The 27,677-nt window shown below is 43.2% G+C and overlaps 1 protein-coding gene across 1 annotated transcript; it reads left to right on the top strand.

The window, feature by feature from the left end:
* The first annotated feature begins 922 nt into the window (after positions 1-922).
* slc38a9 (solute carrier family 38 member 9) lies at positions 923-27,023 on the top strand. The gene is made up of 15 exons (XM_061747871.1): positions 923-1,167; positions 2,001-2,140; positions 6,737-6,866; positions 8,290-8,408; positions 8,493-8,556; positions 8,674-8,767; positions 13,288-13,458; positions 13,677-13,736; positions 15,249-15,458; positions 15,803-15,910; positions 17,414-17,520; positions 17,767-17,880; positions 18,060-18,208; positions 26,027-26,116; positions 26,235-27,023. The coding sequence occupies exons 2-15, from the start codon at positions 2,043-2,045 to the stop codon at positions 26,398-26,400; spliced, it is 1,680 nt and encodes a 559-aa protein (XP_061603855.1). The 5' UTR covers positions 923-1,167; positions 2,001-2,042; the 3' UTR covers positions 26,401-27,023.
* Positions 27,024-27,677: the final 654 nt, after the last annotated feature.

The following is a 27,677-nucleotide window of genomic DNA, read 5'->3' as shown; positions in this document are numbered from 1 at the left end:
GAGAGAGCAGACTTCGATGGTTCGGACTCGTCCAGAGGGGAGAGAGTGAGTATATTGGTAGAAGGATGATGAGGATGGAGCTGCCAGGCAAGAGAGCGAGAGGAAGACCAAAGAGAAGGTTGATGGATGTCGTGAGGGAAGACATGAGGGCAGTTGGTGTTCCGGAGGAGGATGCAGGAGATAGGCTCTCATGGAAAAAAAAAAGGTGACGAGCTGTGGCGACCCCTAAAGGGACAAGCCGAAGGGAAAATAAGTTGTTCTGTTTTTTTTCTCTCTCCACGATTTCAGCAACTACTTTCAAACATGTCGAATGTATTGAGGGGGAAAAATCCCCGTCTGAAATCACTTTACCGGGTAACAAGAACATAGCAACATTACTGCCACAAGACGACACTAATCATAGTTATGAACACTCGATACGCCAGCACGCTTGTGCTGCTCAGCTATAGGACGTGCCTATGTGCCAGCCATGTTGGGGAGGTCGACGTTCCCTTATAAGGCAATATATGGACTCTGAAATTAAGTCGTAAATTGCCTATTTCTCAAATAATTTCCATGGGGGTTACGGTTTTGTCAATGTCAAAGCGTATGCTATCAATTCACAACATTGTAAAAGAGAAAAGAAATACGTGAAAGGGACTCCAGTTCCCTTTTCGTACTTGTACAGCGTTTTACACAGCTGTATGTAACACATTGTACCGGCATCCTGGTCTTTTGGTTTTCGAGCCGTCCACACACATGGAATGCCCTGGCGACTTTGACCTTAGCATGGCGTCGCAGTCGGCACGGACTGGAGCTCAAAATGGCCGTATCGAATCTTCCAATACCATAATGTTATTATGCGAAGAAGAAGAAGAATGAATGGAAGAAGAAGAAGAAGGAATGGAAGAAGAAGAAGTAATGGCAGAAGAAGAAGAAGGAATGGAAGAAGAAGAAGAAGAAGAAGGAGAAGGGGTGGGGGGAACAGGAATGAAAAGTGGTCGGCAGACGGAAGTTAAGGCGGACACAATCACAACACACGTTTGTTTACGGTCAGGAAGGAAACTTCTAATTTCCAAGACCGTATATACTATACCGCACGTCGTCACGGTTACCACGTTCTGACACAACTAAATTCAGACGAACTGAAGATACCGGCCGGGAAGGATTTTATCACTGTAAACATTGGTACGTTTATTTGTATTTAAAATGTATATATATATATATTATTATTATTATTTTAATAGTATGATTGACAAGGATGAAACTTAAATGATACGTTGTGCGAGTGTGTTTTTATTTTATTTTATCTGATGCTTTACCTTTTTATAAATGCAAAAGCAGTTTCTTGATTTTCTCACTCAAACCTCCCATATAATTGAATGACAGCGGTTAGTTGGAGCTTTAGTTTAAGTGCAAGTAAGCAATTCGACAATATATATATATGTATCAATACATGTACATTGTTGCCTCGCTATATCGGTTCACCTTTTGTGGATTCAGTGCATTGTGGATTTTATTTTATTTTTTCATATTAATAACATGCATAATTTGCCATAAACACGGTGATTTTGAGTATATGCTATATATTTTTGTGTGTGTTAAAAGTAACTATAAAAGAAAAAAAAATCTTTCAAACATAAGTAATGCAATGTACATAGTGTACATTACTGTATGTTTAAGAGTTAAAATGTTTTTAAGAGTATTAAAGAGGTTAGTAGGAGTATGTGGAAGATTAATACAAATCTGGGGAGGCTCATACAGCTTTAAAGTATGTTTAAATAATGAAGAAAAATATGTGGTCACTACTTCAGATTTCACCTGTTGTGGTTACGTTATACAAATAGATAGAGTAGTATATGTACATAATTTACGTAAATATAGTATAAGTATACATGTATACATGCACGGCTTTTTCACGACTGTAGAGCGCGCATATTGTTTTATTGTTCCTCTGCGATAATATTTGATGAGCAAATTCCTCGGAGCCAGTCGTTAACTTTATGAGACCTTCATCGCAGTCAGGTGATGGGAGTCGTCAGGACCTAGCTGGAGCGTCTGTCATGGAGAACGACTGCAGGCCTCTGCTCAGCTCAGAGCAGGCCGGGGAGAGCTTCTCGCACAGAGGCTCCACCGACTCGCTGGACTCCAGAGCTAAAAGGTTTGTGTCGCAGAACCGCAACCCGTCGAAGTTGCGTAACGTAGCCACGGCGACGGTGTTTTTGGAAAACAAAACCCGATCAGATTTTGTCATATGACTCAAGGCTGACTTTTTTTTTTTTAAGGTGCCACTTGCCAAGACTTGAGGTTGACACGCTCCGCTAATCGGAGTCGGCATGAATGTACATTTCTAATTGCACATGCACAATGAAAATAATGGTTCAAATGCCATTTTTGTGTGTGATAGTGATTATGATTTCAAAACATTTTCCACTTTTAAAGTGACCTTTAACCTGTGCAACTCAATTGGAAAACCCTAAAGAATGCGCTCAGTGTATTGGTTTACCCAACCACCTCTGACGAGGTGTTACAAATCTTTGTCCAATAGTTTTGTAGGGTTGAAATCAGGCTATCCGGTTTATGTCAAAAGGACTGAGGAAGACGGACTGGTAAACATTGGAACAAATAGGAAATGTCTTGGGAATATAAACGAATTGACCCGTGATCTAAGCAGTCTTTCTTGATTTGGGTCAGCAAAGGGGAAGGGTTAGCTTTGGACAGGTCTGAAAAATGTGTGTTTTAACATGGACTCCAACGTAAACAAAAGTATGTTTATAAGAGCAGCAAGAATAAAAATAGGCAGGTTAGGAAGCGTATGCAAGGAGATCGTCCGCATAAAGGGAAAGTTTCAATGGCCCTGCGACAAGTGGCCGCCATCTTTGTGGAATTTTATGAAAAAGATGGCATGAGCTCTAACATCCTCCATAATAAATACATTCAGGAAAAAACGATTGATGACTAAAGTACATGACCTATCCTCGTGCTCTTCCCGCCAATTTGTTCCATTTGTGTGATTTAAGTCAAGTTTTTCGGGCAAGTGATGCTGTTTGAAACCTGACGGCGCATTACATGAATTGTTGCAAGAATGTTATAAGAGCCGACTGTCTGTGAGACCCTAAAGGGGTCTGTGATTTATGATTGGATGAGTGAGTCAGCCCCTCCTGGAAGCCGTCACCTTATCGTGGTGGAGGGGTTTGTGTGTCCCAATGATCCTAGGAGCTAAGTTGTCTGGGTCTTTATGCCCCTGGCAGGGTCACCCATGACAAACAGTTCCGAGGTGAGGGACCAGACAAAGCACGGCTCAAAGACCCCTTATGATGACGACAAACGATGGACTCAGTTTTCCCTTGCCCGGACGCGGGTCACCGGGGCCCCCCTCTGGAGCCAGGCCTGGAGGCGGGGCTCGAAGGCGAGCGCCTGGTGGCCAGGCCTGCACCCATGGGGCTCGGCCGGGCACAGCCCGAAAGGGTAACGTGGGTCCCCCTTCCTGTGGGCTCACTGCTTGTGGGAGGGGCCATAGGGGTCGGGCGCAGTGCGAGCCGGGCGGTAGCAGAAGGCCGGGGACCTTGGCGATCCGATCCCTGGCTACAGAAACTGGCTCTTGGGACGTGGAACGTCACCTCTCTGGCAGGGAAGGATCGCGAGCTGGTGTGTGAGGTCGAGAAGTTCCGACTAGATATAGTCGGACTCACCTCCACGCACAGCTTGGGCTCTGGTACCAGTCTTCTCGAGAGGGATTGGACTCTCTTCCACTCTGGAGTTGCCCACGGTGAGAGGCGCCGAGCAGGTGTGGGTATACTTATTGCTCCCCGGCGCGGCGCCTGTACGTTGGGGTTCACCCCGGTGGACGAGAGGGTAGCCTCCCTCCGCCTTCGGGTGGGGGGACGGGTCCTGACTGTTTGTGCCTACGCACTAAACAGCAGTTCAGAGTACCCACCCTTTTTGGAGTCCTTGGAGGGGGTGCTGGAGAGTGCTCCCGCTGGGGACTCCATCGTTCTGCTGGGGGACTTCAATGCTCACGTGGACAATGACAGTGAGACCTGGAATGGCGTGATTGGGAGGAACGCCCCCCCCCCCCCCCCCCCCCCCCCCCGATCAGAACCCGAGCGGTGTTCTGTTATTGGACTTCTGTGCTCATCACGGATTGTCCATAACGGACACCATGTTCAAGCATGAGGGTGTCCACACGTGCACTTGGCACCAGGACACCCTAGGTCGCAGTTCGATGATCGACTTCGTGGTCGTGTCATCGGACTTGCGGCCGCATGTCTTGGACACTCGGGTGAAGAGAGGGGCGGAGCTGTCAACTGATCACCACCTGGTGGTGAGTTGGCTCCGATGGTGTGGGGTAAGAGGCCGGTCCGACGTGGCAGGCCCAAACGTATTGTGAGGGTCTGCTGGGAACGTCTGGCAGAATCCCCTGTCAGAAGGAGTTTCAACTCCCACCTATGGTGGCATGGGAGGAGTTCGGTGAGGCCATGGAGAAAGACCTCCGGATGGCTTCGAGGAAATTCTTAGGAGGGGGAAGCAGCGCACCATCAACACTGTGTATAGTGGGGATGGGGCGCTGCCGACCTCGACTCGGGACGTCGTGAGCCGGTGGGGAGAATACTTGAAAGACCTCCTCAATTCCACCGACACGCCTTCCCATGAGGAAGCAGAGTCTGGGTTCTCTGAGGCGGGCTCTCCTATCGCTGGGGTTGAGGTCACCGAGGTGGTCAAAAAGCTCCTCGGCGTGGATGAGATTCGCCCGGAGTTCCTCAGGGCGAATGAGTGAGTCAGGGGGTGGGGTCAGTGGAAAAAGGAAGAGGATTGCCAGCGTGCGTCTACTGTCGGCAAGACTCCATGGGACACGCAGGGAACTCTAAATCTTAAAACATATATCCATAGAAATAGGGGCACGGTCCGAAACAACAATTGCATCATACGTACACATAGATAACAATGAGCGTAATCTTTTATCAACCAAAGAATAATTAACACTTCTCTCCACAAAACGTAACTCATTCACTGCCAGTCCTCCATGCTGACATGGATTTTTCAATTCAACAGCCGTCAATGGCAGTGCTAACAACAAAGTTGACTCGATTTAGTTTTAGCGCAGGAAACGCACGATCAGCAGCTCAGGCGAGAAAAGGGCAAAGGTCAAGGAGCACTGCAGGCATGGTCCTCCTATACAGTGGCCCTTGATGATTGGCCTGCTGCGCTCCATAGGCGCAGGTCGACTTGGCTGATAATACCGACGAAAAGAGGGAGGAGCAAAGGAGACCAAATGAATCAATAGAATATTCTTTTGCACAAATACTTCAATAAGCAGTAGATTCATTTCAAAACGAGAATTGAAGTGGGTGTGAGCAGCTTCAATTGAAGGTGGAAATGTGCTCCTCTGACTAGCTATGGATTGTTCCTTATTGTATTTCAGCAGGAGACTGCGATGTCAGCTCACACCAAAGTATTTCCTCATCATCCGCGAGCCTCAGCAAGTAGATGTCCCGTCAGTCATTTGAGCGAGCTCAGCAGTTTTTCAAAATCAGTGTTCTACTTGAAGTTATTGCGTAACTTTGAGGACGCAGTGCTTTTTTGTGCAAAAACAATAGCAGCCAGACAATCTCTGCTGCCATCAGCAGGACGCCGCATTTGGCACTGAGCCATTAAACAGTATCGCGGAACTCGGTTGAGATGAGCAAAACGGTTGAGATGAAAAAACGTCAAGTGGATAAAGGCGCAGAGGCCAACAATGGACCCCGGACAACTCAAGTGGCTGCTCACGACTGTGCATGTCTGACATTTCTTAGAGTGTTTGCTAAATAATAAATTAGGTATTTTCTTCAAGTTGGCCTTCCAGGAATTTACATGACATGCTGTCACTAATGTGCTTTGTGCCACCTCATCAATCACAAGTGCATTAGCAGTCTCTCCGGAATTTTAATCCAGTTAGCTATTTCACAATGGCTGACTAACTTTCGCAACATCCCCCCCCCCCCCCCCCCCCCCCCACACACACTAAATCACATAAACGTGTCGATGCAATGGATGTTGGCCACTTGAAACAAAAAGATCATTTGTTGTTGTGGAGCGTATTTTTGAATTGAAGTTGAAAATGTCAATCCAGCTCCTTTTTTTTCATGGCAACGATCACCCAAAACCACCCATATTTAAGATTTCATGGAGCGGATTCTTTATGTATATTAATAATACTATTCAATTAATTGCTTGAATTTATTAAGAAAATGCAACGACTCTCAGCTAGGCATAGGACTTGATCACAGTCTGACGGTACGATAACCGAGCCAGCAAAAATCCCGCCTTTATCACGGTATCACGGTATTTAAATTCCAGCTCTAAAATCTATTATTTTGACAAAAAATGGGTAAATAAAATCAACTCTTTTTTTTTTTTTTTTTTTTTTTTTTTCCTCCATTGAACACAGTCTATTTTATTTTTAAATAAATATATATTATTACAAAAAAAAATATTAATTCTAGAATATTTGGTACATGAATAAACATGTTCCGTTCAAGTAAAATTTTAACGCTTAGTAAATCACAATGTTCCATCAGTGGTGAGCTATTTTTAGAACAGACCTGCTGGCTACTCTTGTTCCTTGTGGGCGACCTGGTGCCTGCGGGGCACCGTTTTGATGGTCCCCGCTCTTACGTAGTGCTCCCAAAAAATTGTAGCACGACAGTCTCATCTTTGCAAGCAGCCAATCATATTACAATTATAATTCATGTCAGTGTTTGTCCACTCCTTCCAGACCTTTCTACGTGGAGCCGAGGAACATCGTAGACGACGAACCGCAGGAGCGCGTCTCAGCCGAGGCTGCCATCCTCAACAGCAGAGTGCATTACTATAGCAGACTAACTGGCTCTTCTGACAGGCTGCTGGTAGGTCTTATCACCGTGCAGTCATGTAGTTGATTCATCGTGGCGTTGCCAACCCGACGCAAGGAACAGGCGAATCTCTGAAGTCTTCTTCAAACAGGAGACCACCGTTCATTATGAGAAGAGAGAGTCTCCTAGGAATCAATTGCTGTACTTAATATTGCTAGTCAGAGCGATTGCCTTGTTCGGAGCGGGATGTGGAAATGATCACAGCAGCACAACACCCAGCTCCGTGTCTGCTGTCCTCGAGGCGCTTCCGCACTGCACTTGGTGGAGCCTTCACGTGGGCTCGAATATGGTGTGTTCGGCATCTTCATTTATCAGGAACGCCATTTTTGGCAACCCATTCATGTTTGCATTGCAGCAAATATGCTATTAAACAAAAGAATAGCATATTTAGTCAGTTAGTCCTTGGTCCATAATACATTTTTTGGAGAAATGTATCAATTATTCTAAAATGATCATCTATTTGTTCTAAAGTTTGATGTTGCACTGAAAACTGTTGACACATTGCTTGTTGAAAAGTCGTGCACCTCCTGGAGCCGTCACCATATCGTGGTGTTTGTGTGTCCCACTGATCCTGGGAGCTAAGTTGTTGTCTGGGGCTTCATGCCCCTGGTAGGGTCACCCATGGCAAACAGGTCCCAGGTGAGGGGCCAGACAAAGCATGGCTAAAAGACCCCGATGATGAGCAATATATATGGATTTAGGTTTCCCTTGCCCGGACGCGGGTCAATACGTTCCTACCCTCACCTATGGTCACGAGCTCTGGGTCGTGACCCAAAGAACAAGATCCCGGGTACAAGCGGCCTAAATGAGTTTCCTCCGTAGGGTGTCCGGGCTCTCCCTTAGAGATGGGTAGAGTCGCTGCTCCTCCGCATTAAGAGGAGCCAGATGAGGTGGCTGGGGCATCTGATTTGGATGCCTCCTGGACACCTCCCTTGTGAGGTCTTCCGGGCACGACCCAGGACACGCCGGAGAGACTACGTCTTCCGGCTGGCCTCGGAACGCCTCAGGATCCCCCCCCCCCCCGGAAGAGCTGGATGAAGTGGCTGGGGAGAGGGAAGTCTGGGCGTCTCTGCCAAAGCTACTGCCCCCGCGACCCGACCTCGGATAAGCGGAACAAACTGGATGAATGGTTGGATGGAAAAGTAGTGCAATACCAATAAAAATAAATAATCACTTAATTGATATTGAATAATAATGGTGTTTACAATATAGATCAAAATAATTGTGCAGCCCTAAAATGGGGTATGAGTAATATTGTAATCGTGGCCTGTTTTCAAATTGCACTCGTAAAAATGCAATGTTGTAATTATCCAGCTTTCTTTCATAAAAGTATAAGAAGTATTATGAAGGTCAGTTCATTTACAGTATATTGATGAATAAAAAATAAATAAAACAAATAAATTCCCCCTTCCTCTAGAGTCCACCAAACCATGTGATCCCCCGGACAGAGGAGATCTACATCTACAGCCCACTGGGGACAGCTTTCAAGGTGTCAGGAAAAGACCACTTGACTAAAAACCCCAGCATCATTACCATGTAAGCCCCGTCTGTCATTGTCTTTTACGAAATCACTCAAAGTTACTTTCCAAGCTGATGTTTTTATTTTGGGTCAACTTGCAGATTTGCAATATGGAACACGATGATGGGCACATCCATACTCAGTATACCTTGGGGTATAAAGCAGGTGACAAGTTTATTTTCCATATTTTAACCACCATACATCATACTGTACCTCTGACATGTTAAAAACGTCCCATCAATAAAAAGAAGTATTTTATTTTTTATTTTTTCCCCCCTTTAGGCCGGTTTCACTCTTGGGATCCTCATCCTTATCTTCACAGGCTTACTTATGCTGTACTGTTGTTACATTGTCCTCAAATCACCAAAGGCAATATGTAAGTCACACAACTTTTTCTGTTTCACAATTTGAAGCACGACTTCAACTATGCAGCTCAACGTTGTAATACGCAGATGCAAACTCTCCGTCATCTAACCTTTGATTTTGGAAATGCTAGAATGAGTTTTTTTTATTTGTCATTCTCAAAATCAGGCAAAAGCTTCTCCTTTCCTGTATTTCATTTCAGACTTGGTCGTCCTTGGCAGTAATCTATACTGTAAACTATATTATGAAATGGCCCTGTGGAAGTGATCATTTTCAAAACGGAGTATGCGCACATCTGTGCATGAAGGTGCGCAGTATATACGGGTGCGCATTGTGGTCGGTGTGGTATTGTCAAGATCTCAAGAAGCAGTCTTGTAGTTCTTTTTATTTATTGATTTTTTAAAAATTTATTTTAATTTTAATTTGTATTTTATTCACAGCTCAGCACACAGGGCTACCGCGCCATCCATATGTATATCCACACTTTTTCCCCGCCCATTTACTAATGTGGCGAAGGAGTGAGCAGTAAGCCTTTGAGTGGGGAGGTTGCTCCGGCTTTTTCTTCTTGACCACGATCCGGCGGATGTTCAGGGCATTGTGTGCAGGCGCACCGTCATGGCGATGCAGCCACGAGTTGTCCCGCCACAACTCTCGTCTCTTCTCGCGCACTGAACGAAGCAAACGATCGTCTGACCCTGTGGCAAGAACTCCCAGCGGACGATGCCCGTGAGGGAGAATGTGATCAACGTGACTTTGCGCTTTCTTGTGACTCTGTGAAGTTGGACTCTTCCACTAAAGCCTCTGGGCGTTTGGTCTCCGGGTCGTACTTGAAGATCAGTGACTCATCAGCAGTGTTCTTTTACTAAAATCCCAAATTCCTCCCCGCCGGGTCTCATTTTGCTTGCGCTACGCTGGCAACTCCTTAGCGACTGGTTTGCACCTGCCTTTCAGACGCACTACTTAAAGATGCAAAATGTGACAGCAGCTTTTCAAATAACACAGTCACGAAGCCACAACAACGAGTTTAGGTAAAGAAAGGGTAAGCCGAGGACAACAATCCAGTTAAAAAAATACAAATACAAATAAAAATACAGTCCCCTCCAAAAGTATTGGAAAGGCAAGGTCAATTCCTTTGTTTTTGTTGTATACTGAAGACATTTGGGTTTTAGATCAAAAGATGAATATGAGACAGAAGTTCATATTTCCAGCTTTTATTTCATGGTTTTTACAGTGGGTATGGAAAGTATTCAGACCCCCTTAAATTTGTCAGTCTTTGTTATATTGCAGCCATTTGCTAAAATCACTTGAGTTAATTTATTTCCCTGTCGTTTATGTACACACAGTACCCCATATTGACGGAAAAAAATTCAATTGGGGAAATTTTTGCAGGTTGATTTTAAAAAAGAAAAACTGAAATATCACACAGCCAGAAGTATTCAGACCCTTTGCTCAGTCTTTAGTCGAAGCACCATTTTGAGCTAATACAGCCAAGAAAGAGTCTTTTTGGGAATGATGGAACAAGTTGTTCACACCTGGATTTGGGGATCCTTTGTCATTCCTCCTTGCAGATCCTCTCCAGTTCTGTCAGGCTGGTTGGTGAATGTTGGTGGAGAGCCATTTTCAGGTTTCTCTAGAGCTGCTCAACGATGCAGGGTTCTGGTCATCCCAAACGTCTTCCATTTAAGGTTTATGGAGGCCACTGTGCTCTTAGGAACCCGAAGTGCAGCAGAATTGTTTGTGTCACCTTGGGCAGATCTGTTCCTTGCCACAATTCTGTCTCTGAGCTCTTCAGGCAGTTCCTTTGACCTCATGATTCTCATTTACTTTGCCATGCACTGTGAACTGTAAGGTCTTATGTAGACAGCTGTGTGGCTTTCCTAATCAAGTCCTATCGGGCTTTTTTGGCCGGTGGGACTCCTGAGGCAGCTGATGGGTACCGGCTGGCCAAGCGGAATGCAGCTCTGGTGGACGCTGAAGCAAAAACTTCAACTTCATGGGAGGAGTTCGGCGAGGCCACGGAGAAAGACTTACGGACGACTTCGAGGAAATTCTGGTCCACCATCCGGCGTCTCAAGAGGGGGAAGCAGTGCATCACGAACACTGTGTATAGTGGGGATGGGGCGCTGCTGACCTCGATTCGGGACGTTGTGAGTCGGCGGGGAGAATACTTCGAAGACCTGTTCAATTCCATCGACACGCCTTCCCATGAGGAAGCAGAGTCTGGGTTCTCTGAGGCAGGCTGTCCTATCTCTGGGTTTGAGGTCACCGAGGTGGTTAAAAAGCTCCTCGGTGGCAAGGCCCTGGGGGTGGATGAGATTTGACCGGAGTTCCTAAAGGCTCTGGATGTTGTGGGGCTGTCCTGGTTGACACGCCTCTGCAACGTCGCATGGACATCGGGGACAGTGCCTCTGGATTGGCAAACTGGGGTGGTGGTCCCCCTTTTTAAGAAGGGGGACCAGAGGGTGTGTTCCGACTACAGGTTGATCACACTCCTCAGCCTCCCTGGTAAGGTCTATTAAGGGGTGCTGGAGAGGTGGGTCCGTCGGGAAGTCGAATCTCAGATGCAGGGGGAGCAGTGTGGTTTTGGTTCTGGCCGTGGAACAGTGGACCAGCTCTATAGCTCGAGGGTGCATGGGAGTTCGCCCAACCAGTCTACATGTGTTTTGTGGACTTGGAGAAGGCGTTCGACCGTGGGGGGTGCTTCGGGACTATGGGGTACCGAATTCCCTGACACTGGCTGTTCGGTCCCTGTACGACCGGAGTCAGAGTTTGGTCCGCATTGCCGGCAGTAAGTCGGACTCGTTCCCAGTGAGGGTTAGACTCCGCCAAGGCTGCCCTTTGTCACCGATTCTGTTCATAACTTTTATGGACAGAATTTCAAGACGCAGCATAGAGGGGGTCCGGTTTGGTGGCCTCAGTATTGCATCTCTGCTTTTTCCAGATGATGTGGTTCTGTTGTCTTCATCAAGGTGTGATCTCCAACTCTAACTGGAGCAGTTCGCAGCTGAGTGTGAAGCGGCTGGGATGAGAATCAGCACCTCCAAATCTTAGACCATGATGCTCAGTCGGAAAAGGGTGGCGTGCCGGGATGATATCCTGCCCCAAGTGGAGAAGTTAAAGTATCTCGGGGTCTTGTTCACGAGTGAGGGAAGAATGGAACGGGAGATTGGCAGGTGGATCGGTGCAGCGTCTGCAGTGATGAGGACTTTGTATCGGTTCGTTGTGGTAAAGAAGGAGCTAAGCCAAAAGGCGAAGCTCTGAATTTACAGGTTGATCTACGTTCCTACCCTCACCTATGGTCACGAGCTCTGGGTTGTGACCGAAAGAACAAGATCCCTGATACAAGCGGCCGCAGGGTGTCCGGGCTCTCCCTTCGAGATAGTGTGAGAACCTCGGTCATCCGGGAGGATCTCAGCGTAGAGCTGCTGCTCCTCCGCATCGAGAGGAGCCAGATGAGGTGGCTGGGGCATCTGATTTGGATGCAACCCGGATGCCTCACCGGGAGGAGACCCCGGGGACGACCAAGGACACGCCGCAGAGACAGCGTCTTTCGGCTGGCCTGGAAACGCCTCGGGATCCCCCCGGAAGAGCTGGATGAAGTGGCCGGGGAGAGGGAAGTCTGGGTGTCCCTGCTAAAGCTACTGCCCCTGCGACCCGACCTCGGATAAGCGGTAGAGAATGGATGGATGGATGGACTTCGCTTATTTCTGAGTATGGAATGTTTGTAAAGGCTTGATCAAGTGATATTACTCAGAGTAATACAATAATCAGCAACAGTAGCTATGAGGAAAAACTGACCCATTTATTATTAACCAATGGGTCACATAAAGTAACTGCTATGCCACTCCTGCCCTCTGAGGGGCACTGTGGTGCACGCAGTAACAAAGAAAGTTGGAAGTCGCAATCAACTATTGTTAATAAAACTGTTTTTTTTCCACAGAGTTGTAAAAAATATATTGCAGAGAGCATTGTTATATTGTCACTTTTTAATGCGTTTATACAGCATTTGTATACCAATATTAAGGTTGAGGGTTTGAATCTGGGGTCCGGCCTTCCTGTGTGGTGTTTGCATGTGCTCCCTGTTCTTCTGTGGGTTTTCTCTGAACACTTTGGCCTCCTCCCACATTCCAAAAAGCACGTGTCGTCGGTTAATTGAAGACGGAATTGTCCTTCGGTGCGAATGTGAGTTTGAAGGGTTGTTTGTCTATTTGTGCCCTGCAATCGACGTGCGACCAGTTCAGGATTGTACCCTGCTTATTGCCCAAAGTCACCTGGGATGGGTTCCAGCTCACCCGCGACCTTAGTGAGGATAAGCGGTACAGAAAGTGGACGCATGCACTTACAAAGCACCACGAGCAGACAAAAAAAAAAACGCTTCCGGAAATATGAATTCACCTGTGCAAGTTCATTTGAATTTCTCAACGCGTAACAATTGACGGTGTCTTTTGTATGTCAAATCAAAGCTGTAGCACCTTAACCACTGAGTGTTCACATGAAATATTTGCCATCTCGCTGTGCTCGTGTTTTGTGCAGCCTGTGCGGACACGTCCGACTGGGAATTTCCTGATGTCTGCCGGTACTACTTTGGCAAGTTTGGCCAGTGGTCCAGCTTAGTCTTCTCAATGGTGTCTCTTGTTGGAGCCATGGTGGTTTATTGGGTCCTCATGTCCAACTTCCTCTACAACACTGGGCAGTTTATCTACAGTAAGAAAACAATACTCTTTTTAAGGCCTGTGTCATTATGGAAGTTTCCTTACTTTCTCCTCACTATATAATCTTCATAATAACTAGTGGATTGGACAGGAGGATAAACCAATGTGAGAACGTGGAGGCAGATGTATTGCTTCTTAGTACTTGTAGATTTGACCTTAATTGTATTTATGATTTTGCTTGAACCCGAGTATTCTCTCTACTGTTTACAGACTATGCTCACAATGTTAACATATCCGATTCAGAGTTTGGGACCAATGACACGGATAGAGGTAAGTCATCAATTTTGTTCCGTGTAATTTCGAAATCAGATTCACGACAAAATGTAGACGCCTAGCTTTCACATTCGCAAGCGTTTCTGCAACCAATGCAGGAATATATTACGTAGGTGATCATTTATTGATTTAGTCAAAGATATTGTTTAATACTAGATTTCAAGCCCCCCACGAAGCACACCTGAGCTCCCGTAAAGACATTATATTCATTGATGCCCATGTTTATGGAAAAAATTATTTCATTGAAAATACTTTTCCGTACCCGCTGTATATGATCACTTACATGTGTAAAATGGAGATACGATATGTATTTAAACACATATACGGTACATGAATACATATTTTATAGCCGATGCGTTGCGAGAGTGCTGATTTTGACTTTTGAAATCTGCGCAATAAATGTTCTCAAAATTACATTATTACATCTTATTTTACTTATCATCGTTAAAAAAAATTTTTTTTTTAGCTTTGTTAAAGGACCATACAACCAGACATTGAAGGAATTACAAGCAGTTTAGAATACCAGTCGGGGTTAAGGTTCTGCCAGAAAGCAAAAAAAAAAAAAAAAGCTGGTTCAGTCCTGATTGATGGCCTACAGAAAGGTCTCATTTCCGAGGTGGGGGTCAAGATGGATATCACAAAAACCTGGCTGTGTGTCGACTTTATTTTATTTCTTTTTTAAATTGAATGTGTATAATTTTCTTTCCACTTCTCAATTATGACCCATTTTGTGTCGGTCTAGCCCATAAAATCCCAATAAAACGTTTTGTGGTTGTAACGTGACAAAATGTGGAAAAGTTCAAGAAGTGGAAATGATTTATCTTGGTCTCATTTTTTTATATCCATTTGAAAACTCAAAAAGTAGAAGTGTTTTTAGTCGTTACCATGAGCATTAAAAAAAACAAACAAACAAACGAACAAAAAAACTTGCAAGGTATACAAACGTGACTTTGTGTCCAAAAAGAAACATCTGAATATAACGACTGAAGCCTGATGTAACTGGTTTTCTCTGTCTACAGTAAGATAAACGTTTTTGTTTCGTGCGCGGTCATGTGACTGCATTGTGCTGTCTGATTGGCGAATTGGAGTCAAATGACACTCGTGATCAACGTTGGATTGGCCGCAACGGCGCCCAATGCGGAAGTCGAAGATAAAGTGTAAAAAAAAAATAATAGATTGCGCAGGCAATAACGAGCGCCATGTCCATCATCGTAACGGAGTCAAAGTATCAATTCTTCAGATAAATACTCAACTAAAAGTAAAACGGAAGCTTCATTCAAACTACAAATTATCCACAATGTTACTTAAGTAAATGTAATGGAGTAGATGCAGCACGTTACTACCCACCTCTGCCCTGTGATAAAAAGTTAAGTAACATTTTTGCTTCTTGATATGTGTCGGATTCGCCGGAAAAATACCAATTACGTTGCTGTAAATGTTGCACTTAAGAAAGACAGCCCATCAACCCACAGTCAGGATTGTAATACTGATTGCTAATTTCTCCACCAGTAATTTGTCCACACCCAAACACTGACACCGAAGAGAACCGCACCATCGGAACGCATTACATCCGTGCCAGTGGAAATGACACATCTGATGGCAACTCCTTTGAACACTGGTGGAGCAAAACCAACACGGTGCCACTCTTCCTCGTCGTTCTACTGCTTCCACTGCTTTGCTTCCGCTCAGCCTCCTTCTTTGCAAGGTTCACCTTCTTGGGTAAGTCTGAACAGGAATATTTTTTTTTTTTTTTCCCCCAGCTGACTGTTTGTGTTTGAAAACTCCTTTAGAACTGTTCCTTGGAGATATCCCATTTTTTTCAATTATTCGTCACAAAGATCAAAATATTTAGTACTTAAGTACAGAAGGTGTCTGTCTGACTGAGGCCTCAGAGTAATTATAACAAATATATTAGTATGAATCATAACAAAGAGTTTCTGATTTAATGTTAATTATTATTTCGTAAATAGTACCAAGTGTAAGAATGGTTAATTTGTGACTATTATATTGTTCTGCATCATATATAAAGTACATTCATTAATGAATTATCATTCCTTGTCCAGGCACCATATCAGTGATCTACCTGATAGTTCTGGTCACAATTAAAGCTTTCCGTCTTGGCTTACACCTTGAGTTCCACTGGTTTGACAGTACCAACTTTTACGTTCCAGGTAATCCATCATGCACCATTGCCCCTTTTTATGACTCTTTCATCGATGATATTGAGAGAAAGTCAAAAACGTACTGTTCTTCCGTGTGATTCTTCATGTTTTTCATAGAAATATTACTTTCATTATGACGACTACAGCGTTGGATTAGGTTAGTGATAGACGACGGCAGACCCTCTGTTCACATGAATGCTGGTATATACAGCGGGTATGGAAAGTATTCAGACCCGCTTAAATCATTGAAATATTTGTTTTCCCTCATGAATGTACACACACCACCCCATCTTGACAGGAAAAAAAGCTGAATTGTTGAAACGTTTGCAGATTTATTAAAAACTGCCTGAAGAGTTCAAAAGCCAGCATCTGTGATGGTATGGGGCTGTGTTAGTGCCAGTGGCATAGGTAACTTACACATCTGTGAAGCCACCATTAATGCTGAAAGGTACATACAGGTTTTGGAGAAACATATGCTGCCATCCAAGCGACGTCTTTTTCGTGGATTCCCATGCTTATTTCAGCAAGACAATGCCAAACCACATTCTGCACATGTTACAACAGCGTGGCTTTGTAGTAAAAGAGTGCGGGTACTAGACTGGGCTGCCTGCAGTCCAGACCGGTCTCCCATTGAAAACAGAGACTCCGGACTGTTGAACAGCTGAAGCTGTACATCAAGCAAGAATGGGAAAGAATTCCACCGACAAAGCTTCAACAATGAGTGTCCTCGGTTCCCAAACGTTTCTTGAATGTTGTTCAAAGAAAAGGTGATGTAACACAGCGGTAAACACGACCCTGTCCCAGCTTTTTTGGAACGTGTTGCAGCCATCAAATTCAAAGTTAACGATTATTTGCTAAAAACAATCAAGTCTATCAGTTTGAACATGAAATATCTTGTCTTGTAGTGTATTCAATTTAATATAGGTCGAACATGATTTGCAAATCATTGTATTCTGTTTTTATTTATGTTTAACACAACATCCCAACTTCATTGGAATTGGGGTTATATGAGTGTCACAGCAAAGAGTCTGAATACTAGGCTGTGTGATGTTTCTTGTTTCATGTTTCTTTTTTAATAAATCTGCAAAAATGTCAACAATTCTGTATTTTTTTTCTGTCAATATGGGGTGCTTTGTGTACATTTAATGAGGGGAAAAAATTAACTTAAAAGATTTTAGCAAATGGCTGCAATATAAGAAAGAGTGAAGAATATACTGTATTGTTCCGAGTTACAGACAAGCTGGATCCTGTCTCAGCTGACTTTGGGCAGGAGGCGGGCTGCACCCTGAACTGGTCACCTGTTAGTCGCAGGCTATTTAAAAACAAACAAACAAACGACGTAATTCTGAGGAAATAGTTTAGAATTGTATAAAAGAACTGTCCTGCTTTGTGTCTATGACACTTTCATACTCCCTCCTGTCCATGATGAACTATTTCTACTTTGGGCCGGAATAAAGAATCTGGCGGTAAGTAAGGGAGCTGTATCTGATCTGTGCGATTGTGTTCCTCCAGAATTGCGGCTGCTCTTCCCTCAGCTGACGGGTGTCCTCACGCTGGCTTTCTTCATTCACAACTGTATTATCACACTGATGAAGAACAACAAGCATCAAGAGAACAATGTGGGCCTCTGTCACTCGTTTATACTCCGCTTCGCAGGATGTAAACATACTTTGAACTGCACAAGCTAGTTCTTGATCTGAGTGAATCATCGCCAGTGATGATTGTCAGGGTTCTAAATTGCACCCTGACAGGAAACAATCCGCCTCCAAGTCACAGTAGCGCCATTCATGATTATAGCCTTTCTTTTCCTCTCATGCGCGACTTACTTCAGGAGACACAATGTGACTGAGTTTTGGTCCTTTCAGGTACGGGACCTGTCTGTGGCTTATCTCCTTGTTGGTCTGACCTACCTCTATGTGGGAGTGTTGATCTTTGCAACTTTTCCATCACCTCCTCTCAGCAAAGATTGCATTGAACCAGTAAGACTGGAAAACCTTCCATCAATACTTGCTTTCGTGAAACTAATCCGCATGAATTCATGCCCTAAATATTTGTTACTTGTTTCTTATTTTTCCAAGCGCTATTTTAGGATCAACTGTATATCCTTCGCAGAAAATGTTTTGAGTGAAACATGCTGTTGTTGTCCTCTGCCCATCAGAACTTCTTAGATAATTTCTCCAGCGGCGATGTGATGGTTTTTGTGGCTCGGACCTTCCTGTTGTTCCAAATGATCACGGTCTATCCATTGCTGGGATACTTGGTGCGAGTCCAGATGATGGGACAGATTTTTGGCCAACATTACCCCAGGTAACGCATCGGATCATTATGCTTCCAAATCGAAACTTCATACTTTATGCATCACCACGGTCTTGTTTGTTGAGGCTGTGCTCACACTAGCAATGAAAAGTGATACACCGTGCATTTTGTATAGTACATCTTTGGTCCTGGTTCTTGTAGCCTTCATACTGGCATGTTAACTCGAGACTAAAGTTTACCCAGTCAAAGAATAAGGGTAAGCTCACTATCGTATGACACAATGTTTGTGTGGTGAGACTCCTAGGTGGTGTTGTGGTATACTTACCAGGTGCAATGTCACATAGAGCAGTGGTCCCCAACCACCGGTCCGCAGACCGGTACCGGGCCGTGTGGCATTTGTTACCAGGCCGCAGATAAAGAATGACAAATTTACATAATTTCTGTGGTATTGCAATTCGTGAGTCAGTGTGTTTTATTTTGAAACGTGACCGGATCTTCTCCGCCGCAACAGCTGCACGTCTCATTTGACATGTCGAGACTGCACAGAACGCTTCCGTTTCCGGTCCCAGCCGGCACCAACGCTTCTGTTTCCGGTCTTAGTGGGCTGGTTAATGGCGGCAGAACTCGAAGAACCAAATCATTTCACAAACTAATTCAGTTTATTACGTTTACTGAAAATATTTGGTCTTTTGAAGGAAACATTCGCGAACGAAACAACACTATATCGGGAGTCCTCTTAAAATACAGGTTCATCGCAACAATTAACTCTCACGCACCAAGTCTGCTCTGATACAGGCACAGTCGTAGGTTGCTGCTCGACACAGGCAGAACTACTTTTACGGCGTTAAAAGTCTGCTCTCATTGAGGAGCTACGTAACTGCAGGCTGGTCTGGCTGCCTACAACAACTCCGACGCTCACAGTGGACGCGCCACGAACGGCGAAGGAGGAAGCAGAAGCGAGGCAAGCGTGTGTATGCCTTCAATTCCAATGAAGTTGTGATGTTGTGTTAAACATAAACAAGAACAGAATACAATGATTTGCAAATCATGTTCAACCTATATTTAATTGAATACACTACAAAGACAAGATATTTCATGTTCAAACTGATAAACTTGATTGTTTTTAGCAAATAATCATTAACTTTTACGGCTGCAACACGTTCCCAAAAAGCTGGGACAGGGTCATGTTTACTGCTGTGTTACATCACCTTTTCTTTTAACAACATTCAAGAAATGATGGGGAACCGAGGACACTAATTGTTGAAGCTTTGGAGGTGGAATTCTTTGCCATTCTGGCTTGATGTACAGCTTCAGCCGTTCAACGGTCCGGGGTCTCCGTTGTCGTATTTTACGCTTCATAATGCGCCACGCATTTTCAATGGGAGACAGGTCTGTACTGCAGGCAGGCCAGTCTAATACCTGCACTCTTTTACTACGAAGCCACGCTGTTGTAACACGTGCAGAATGTGGTTTGACATTGTCTTGCTGAAATAAGCAGGGGCGTCCATGAAAAAAACACGTTGCTTGGATGGCAGCATATGTTTCTCCAAAACCTGTATGTACCTTTCAGCATGAATGGTGCCTTCACAGATGTGTAAGTTACTCATGCCACTGGCACAAACACAGCCCCATACCATCACAGATGCTGGCTTTTGAACTTTGCGTCCATAACAGTCCGGATGGTTCTTTTCCTCTTTGGCCCGGAGGACACGACGTCTACAATTTCCAAAAATAAATTGAAATGTGGACTCGTCGGGCCACAGAACACTTTTCCACTTTTCATCAGTCCATCTTAGATGAGCTCAGGCCCAGAGTAGCCAGCGGCGTTTCTGGGTGTTGTTGATAAATGGCTTTTGCTTTGCATAGGAGAGCTTTAAGTTGCACTTACGGATGTAGCGCCGAACTGTATTTACTGACATTGGTTTTCTGAAGTGTTCCTGAGTTTTTGATGCAGTGCCGCCCGAGGGATTGATGGTCACGGGCATTCAATGTTGGTTTTCGGCCTTGCCGCTTCCATGCAGTGATTTCTCCAGATTCTCTGAACCTTTTGATGATGATATGGACCGTAGATGATGAATTCCCTAATTTCCTTGCAATTGTACGTTGAGGAACATTGTCCTTAAACTGTTTGACTATTTTCTCCCGCACTTGTTCACAAAGAGGTGAACCTCGCCCCATCTTTGCTTGTGACTGACTGAGCAATTGAGGGAAGCTCCTTTTCCACCCAATCATGGCGCCCACCTGTTCACCTGCGGGATGTTCCAAACACGTGTTCGATGAGCATTCCTCAACTTTCTCACTCTTTTTTGCCACCTGTCCCAGTTTCTTTGGAACATGTTGCACCCATAAAATTCTAAGTTAATGAATATATGCTAAAAAAACAATAAAGCTTATCAGTTTGAACATTAAATATCTTCAATTAAATATAGGTTGAACGTGATTTGCAAATCATTGTATTCTGATTTTATTTATGTTTAACACAACGTCCTAACTTCATTGGAATTGGGGTTGTATGTGTTTGTATATATATATATATATATATATATATATATATATATATATATATATATATATATATATACACACGGCACGGCTGGTCCGTGAGAAAAATGCCTACTCTAAACCTATCCGCATTGACATAGAGTATAAATAAATATTTGTCACTGGGATATTAGATGACTACCAGAATATCGCTATATTTGTGATTTACCTATGCTTTTTCATGTTCTTTTTGTCGTTATTTTAATTGATTTTTAAATGTATACAAACACACGTCACATGACCCGAAAAGCTCCCAAGTTTTTTGGCAAGCAGACAGACACCAGCCTCATCAAGCGGTGTCGATTTTTTCCACGTGTGACAAGGCCTGATATTTGACGTTCTCTTCCTGCTCTGGTACAGTGCAGACACTTTTCTGCTCGCTCTCCTTGCTTTGCCTCGGTTTGCATTTTTCTTGCTGACAAGCTTGTTTTCTTTCGAGGAAATTGGAAGAAGCGACTCCTGGATATTTTTAAACACGTAGGAATGTACTTTTTTTTTTTTTTTTTTTTGTAGATGCACTCAGTTGTTGCCATAATCCGATTTTGTATTTATTTATTTTTTTACCCCCTTACGCATGAGTATGGCCTGCTAATTACCACAGGCCGCCTATTGGCAACGAGACCAGCAACAAGATGCCTAACTACCCTGCTGAGGACTATCATGGACTGCTACAGAGGGTGTCGGTCCTCGAAACGTAAATCCAGCAGTTCTCCCTGGGATCTACTGGGAGCAAAGCCCAAAGATATGGGACAACATCTAAAAGAGGGAGGACACAACACCAGCAGATTACCGAGGAATCTGGCCGGCCTGCGTTGCGTGCTGCTTCAACCCTGTGTGAGCGACCGTGGACGGCCGTTACAGCAAATGACAACAAAGAGGACGCGAGTCAATGCAAAACATTGACATCAGACTTATAAATAGATTTTATCCACTTTTACAAGACCCTGGCCAAAAACACTCCTCCTTCACCACCACTGAACGCTGTGAAACTAAATCATACAAGACAAAAATGGCACCCGAAACATTAATAGTTGGTGATGGAGCTGTCAAGGATGTGAAATGTTTTTGCAGTGAGAAGAACACCAAAGTACTGTGTTTTACCAACGACACGGTGTCTGATATTTCTTTGAAAGAAATCCTCGATATCACTAATGGGCACCCAACTGTGAAATCTGTCATAAAACACACAGGAGGCCTGGATGTTGTCAAGCAGCAATCAAAGGTACTGAAGTGAGAGTTCATTGAAATCCTAACAAAAGTGCAATGTTTGGGTGCTGAGGTTTTCATCAGTGGACCTCTCCCAGCAGTGCGATTTTTAAGAGGAAGGTTTCAGTAGTAAGTGGCTCAAAGAAGTGTGTACGACATTATCCGTGAATTTCATTGACAATTTCCAAGTTTTTTTGGGAGCGCAGACATCTGAGTGGTCTTTTCCAGAATAAGTCGGACCCCTGTGGAGATGAGGCATTTTTTTTTTATCCCTGTAATTACAAGGGACAGAAAGTTGGTCAAAGAAATATGGCACAAAAAAGTAGAACCACAAACTTAGTGAGGATAAGTTATCTCTGCGAGACTAGCTTTCTTCAATATCAGGTCACTGGGTCATAAATCAATGTTGATTCATGACATCATTACAACCTATGATGTGGACTTTTTGCTACTAAATGAAACATAAACAGAAAGAAGCTTTAATACCATTATTGAAATTTTAGTATAGTAGTATTCTGGTGCATTTAAGGTTCCTAAGAGCGCAGTGGCCTCCATAATCCTTAAATGGAAGACGTTTGGGACGACCAGAACCCTTCCTAGAAGCAGGCCATCTGGCCAAACTGAGCAATCAGGGGAGAAGAGCCTTGGTGAGAGAGGTCAAGAAGAACCCAAAGATCACTGTGGCTAAGCTCCAGAGATGCAGTCGGGAGATGGGAGAAAGTTCTAGAAAGTCAACCATCACTGCGGCCCTCCACCAGTCGGGGCTCTATGGCAGAGTGGCCCGACGGAAGCCACCTCAGTGAAAGACACATGAAAGCCCGCATGGAGTTTGCTTAAAGAAAACCAAAAAAAAAAAAAAAACCTGAAGGACTCCAAGATGGTGAGAAATAAGATTCTCTGGTCTGATGAGACCAAGGTAGCAATTGTTGGCCTTAATTCTAAGCGGTATGTGTGGAAAAAACCAGACAAATCAAGCATCTGCTTTGAACACGCTGTCGGCGCGATGGATGACAACGCTGCCGTCGTCACGTGTTCTCCCACCGTCCCTGACGCTCGCTGCCATGTAACCAGACGTGGCAAGAGTACTCGGACTTAGTACTTAAGTAGAAGTACACATACTGATAAGATGCAGACTATTCCATTCCAAAAATGAACGAGTTCAATTTTTTTTTTTTTTTTTTTTTTTTTTTTAATATAAATAAGTCGAAAGAGTAAATATCATGCCAAGCCTATGTACGAGTTCGGGTACAACACTCTCTATTAATGTACGAATGGGAGGGAGTTGAAAGTCTGTGTTGCCCAGCAACAGCCCCAAAACAACACTGGTCTTGAGCAGATCTGCATGGAGGAACGGGCCCAAATACCAGCAACGGTGTGTGAAAAACTTGTGAAGACGTTTGACCTCTGTCATTGCCAACAAAGCATTGAGATTCACTTTTGTTATTGACCAAATACTTATTTTACATTATTTAAAAAAATCAGGCAATGTGATTTTCCGGAATTTGCGTGGCTGCCATTCTGCAGCTACGGCCCCTCTGACAACCAGCAAACATCCAACCACATTCATTCGTGATTGATTGCACCACAACAGAGGTGCCAAACTATAAAAGTTCACTTCCAGAACTATTTGTCCGAATTTTTCGGACTTTCCATATTTTCCATCTTGTCAAGAAGATTTCCGTGCGGCAGTCATAATCATAATCGTTAATAAATTATGTCTCCGGTATTTGTCATTTTAATGTTTTAATTGTGCACACAGTTGCAGCCTGAATCAAAAGTACCGGTATGTGACATTTTGACGTTCCATTATCAAAAATATGTGTGTCTATTGATTAAATCACCTAGCATAGCAATTAGCATCATGCTTCTCCTACCCACTCCTCACCCTCCTTTGTGATAACATAAACGATGCGTGTAAGAAGCATGTTAAGTGTAGCTTATTCGCTGCCATGGAGGTGATGATCAGTGATTTACAATGCATTGACACTGGACGCAAAGAGAACTTTTACCTCCGCGGCTTGGCGACTTTTGAGAAAAAGGAACATGCGTAACGTCCATAAAAGACAAAATAGTGGGCTGATTGTTGTAATATTTTCAGAGGTTGAAGCTGCCATGAGTAGAGATGTCCACATCCATTTTCGTGATGATTGGTGACAGTTTTCGGACATTAAGCCACGTATATGATTGCTTGCAAGGATGTGGCATTCGCCTGCCGTGTTTGTATCATTTTCATAGATGACACCCTAATAAATGTACTGATTTTTCAGCAGGTTCATTTGGCGACTGAACATAATGTTGGGGTGCTAGTTGTTGTTCATGTGAGATGCTGTAGCTCTTGTTCATATGAGAGTGCAACAATATACTGTATGTCTGCAATATAAGGTATAATTCCAACTTGAAAAAAAACGGTGTATGGAAACTCAAGCAAGCTGTCCGACAGCTCTGATAAATAGAATATGAGTTAATAATGTCTCTGTTAAGTATAGTACATTTCACCTATGCAGTGAATTTGGGCTCCGTTTTCCGACATGGGCATATCGATTTTGGAAATGCAAAGCGGACGTTCCAAAGGCAATTACCGTAATTTCTCGTGTATAATACGCACCCTTCTACCTATGTATAATGCATTTTTACACTGCATGATTTTGCTTCTACCCATATGATCAAAACGAAGTATTATCTGTATTTTGTTAGTTTTTTTCAAATAATTATTCTTAAGTGAAGCACTTTATTTGAACATGTGAAACTTTATTTACTTGCTCTTATTTTGAAAGTTCAAAGCCCTACTTTTATTTTACTTTCATTTTTATTTTAATGGCATTCAAATTAAATGGTCAAGCATTTCAGAAACGCATTATCATTAAACAAAACATAACTAATAATGTAGTAATAATGCTTGTTGTTCAGTCAACAGTCATACTAAAAAATATATATATATATATATATATATATATATATATATTTCACAAATTCTGCTAGGGTATGTAAACTTATGAGCACAACTGTACATATATGCAGTCATGTGTAGCCCTGTCATATTGGAATGAAAGTTGAGGCTACACCTTCTTTATAACCACTAGGTGGCGGTGGCATAAGAGAATGAAAGTGTACACCTTTCTCATAACCTCTAGGGGGCGGTGGCATTTTGAAATGAAAGTGTACAGCTTTTTCATAACCTCGAGATGGCGGCATACATTTATAAAATTGAAAGTTTTTTTTTTTTTCCATTTTCACCTATACCTATATATAATGCGCACCATTGACTTTTGACAATTTTTTGGTGGGGAAAAATTGATATTGGAAATTGTTACTTGCAAATAAAAAAAATCAAAAAAAAAATCAAGTGAAATATGGACCATTAAAGTTCCCGTATTTTGGCTATTTAAACCCCCACAGAGGGACTCTCTAACACAGACTCGCTTTCACTTCAAAAAAAACCACCTTGGTTTTGTCCTACGAGTGTCCAGAAAAGGCGCCTCTGACAGCTACTTCCGTTTCACCCAGTTTTCTATCTGCATTGTCATATTTGACGAAGATATTTGACTCCATGTAGAGGCCTTACTTGTGAGAGCACACGTTTGTTATGTTGACAGCACTGGCTCAGGAGCGGAGCGCTTAGGCGGAGACCCTCGCTGGTGATGTAGATAAGCTCGAGAAATTCAAATGGCCTCTCGGCAGAGAAATGTCTGGAACTCAGGAATGCGTGGAAGATTTTAATTCATATTTCACATGTTTACTGAGGCGACGCAGAGACAAAATTATATCGCAAATACTAGAGAAAGTTGGTTTGGCAAAGTATATTATCCCCTTTAAGACCCATACTCCCTTTAATCTAATCCAATGTATTGATTTGGGATTCCCCCCCCCCCCCCAGGGGACGGATATTATGAGTTTGACGGTTGGTGCTCAAAATGTCAGCTACATTTAAAAAATGTAGAGAAAAAAAAATCATACATACGTAGACATGATTTTTGGGAATGCTGATTTAATAGCGATATAATGTTGTGTAATTGTAATGAGTGCTCACACTTTGTTTAAAATGAGTATTTCCGAATTATCACACTATACCATATATATATATATATGATTTGTATATTCATATATTTCTTTCTATCACTGTAGTTTCTTCCATGTCCTCACTCTGAACATCTTGATTGTTGGAGCTGGCGTCCTGATGGCAAAGTTTTATCCCAACATTGGATCCATTATTCGGTAGGGTTTTTTATTGTTGTTGTTGTTGTTTATCCCATCGTTAAAATGGTGCTCTAAAACTCTTCACAGCACAATTGTTCGTGACTTGTGTGCTTCTGGCACGCGTCTCTCCTTGCAGGTTTTCCGGAGCAACGTGCGGCTTGGCTTTGGTGTTCGTTTTCCCCTCCTTGATCCACATGATCTCCCTGAGACGACAGGGCGCCCTCGGCTGGCCGTCAGCGGTCTTCCACAGTTTTCTCATCTTGTTGGGTATGACCAACCTGGTGGCTCAGTTCTTCATGTAGACTCCACCCACCCTGATTCAAACAGGTAAAAGATATTTCAAATCTCTAAATGGAATAGAGGAGAATAAAAGTGCGTTAATGTTCATGGCCACAGTGTGTCGTCATCAAACTTTTTGTCATTTGTGGTCATCAAAAAAAGGACATTTGCGTCATCCCCCCCCCCCCCCCGGAATCCACTGACATAATTATCGTTTGCCTTGTTCTGTCTCCCAACGAGTGAGATTTGTGTGATAAAGGGAGGTAACTTTCGACGTTTGATTATTCCTGCTCAGAAGAGTCATACGAGTTGAATTTATCCTGTATTGTGTTTCAAATGCGTATCCGAGAATATGAATAGTCAGCGTGGGTCACAGGGACTATGTATAGGTCCAAAAGGGATGCATATTTACATATTTAATATGTCCCATTACCTTTAGAATGAATGTATTACCTCTTTATTCTCCAAACTTTGTCGATGGCATGCTAGCATTTCTGAACAAACTGACACTTTATTTCATCACCCATCTTCAAATGATTCTGATATTCTACATTCTGTGCTCATTCTGTACTATACTGTACCATTTGTTTCAATGCATAAAGTGGCAAAGGGAACATGTTTGAAAATAAATCTCAGATTCAAAGTGTAGTGTTGTCTTTCATCAAAAATCGATTCAAATTAAATGAATATTTATATATTTCTGAAATCCAGTTGAAACCACATCTTTACATACAGTATATAAAAAGACCCTTTTTTTAATTATTATTATTTTTTTAAATCTCACTGTCATGAAATTAACTAAAAAAAATCAAGTCCATTAGGATTACCCAAATGATTTCTATTTGCTCGATGCCAGAATGAGTGATTATTTTTAGGCATTTATTTATTACTTCAAAGTCAAAAATGTGCATATAGGAAGATTACTATGCCTTAAAAAAATTTTTTGGGGGGGGGGGGGGGCGGCAACCCACATGATGATGTCATTTCTTTGGAAGCAACTGACACACCCGAACCCCACCGCTTTTTTTTGTGTACCGTCATGGGAAGCTCAAAAGAAATCAGCCGAGATGTCGGGAAGACAATTGTGGACTTGCACAAGTCGGGTTCATCCTTGGGTGCAATTTCTAGAAATGTACCACGTTCATCTGTTCAAGCAATTATAATCTCACCACGGGAATATAGTAGTCATATACTGTTGTTACGCTGCTATTACTCTTTGTTTTTTTCTAATTTTTTTGCTCTGTTCTCGCTTCTCTCTCGTCGGTCGCCTCTCACGCCGCGAATCAGTGGTGGCGGCTTC

Source organism: Phyllopteryx taeniolatus, chromosome 15 (assembly GCF_024500385.1).
Source record: "Phyllopteryx taeniolatus isolate TA_2022b chromosome 15, UOR_Ptae_1.2, whole genome shotgun sequence".
Classification (NCBI taxonomy): domain Eukaryota; kingdom Metazoa; phylum Chordata; class Actinopteri; order Syngnathiformes; family Syngnathidae; genus Phyllopteryx; species Phyllopteryx taeniolatus.
Note: the sequence above shows the minus strand (reverse complement) of the source record. Positions and strands in the feature narration are given on the sequence as shown.

Bases quoted from the DNA above. Each gene is read 5' to 3' on its own strand.
- slc38a9 (XM_061747871.1), top strand. From the start codon at position 2,043: ATGGAGAACGACTGCAGGCCTCTGCTCAGCTCAGAGCAGGCCGGGGAG. The intron at 6,867-8,289 runs GTAGGTCTTATC...CCCTTCCTCTAG, and splicing joins GCTCTTCTGACAGGCTGCTG to AGTCCACCAAACCATGTGAT. The intron at 18,209-26,026 runs GTAACGCATCGG...CTATCACTGTAG, and splicing joins TTTGGCCAACATTACCCCAG to TTTCTTCCATGTCCTCACTC.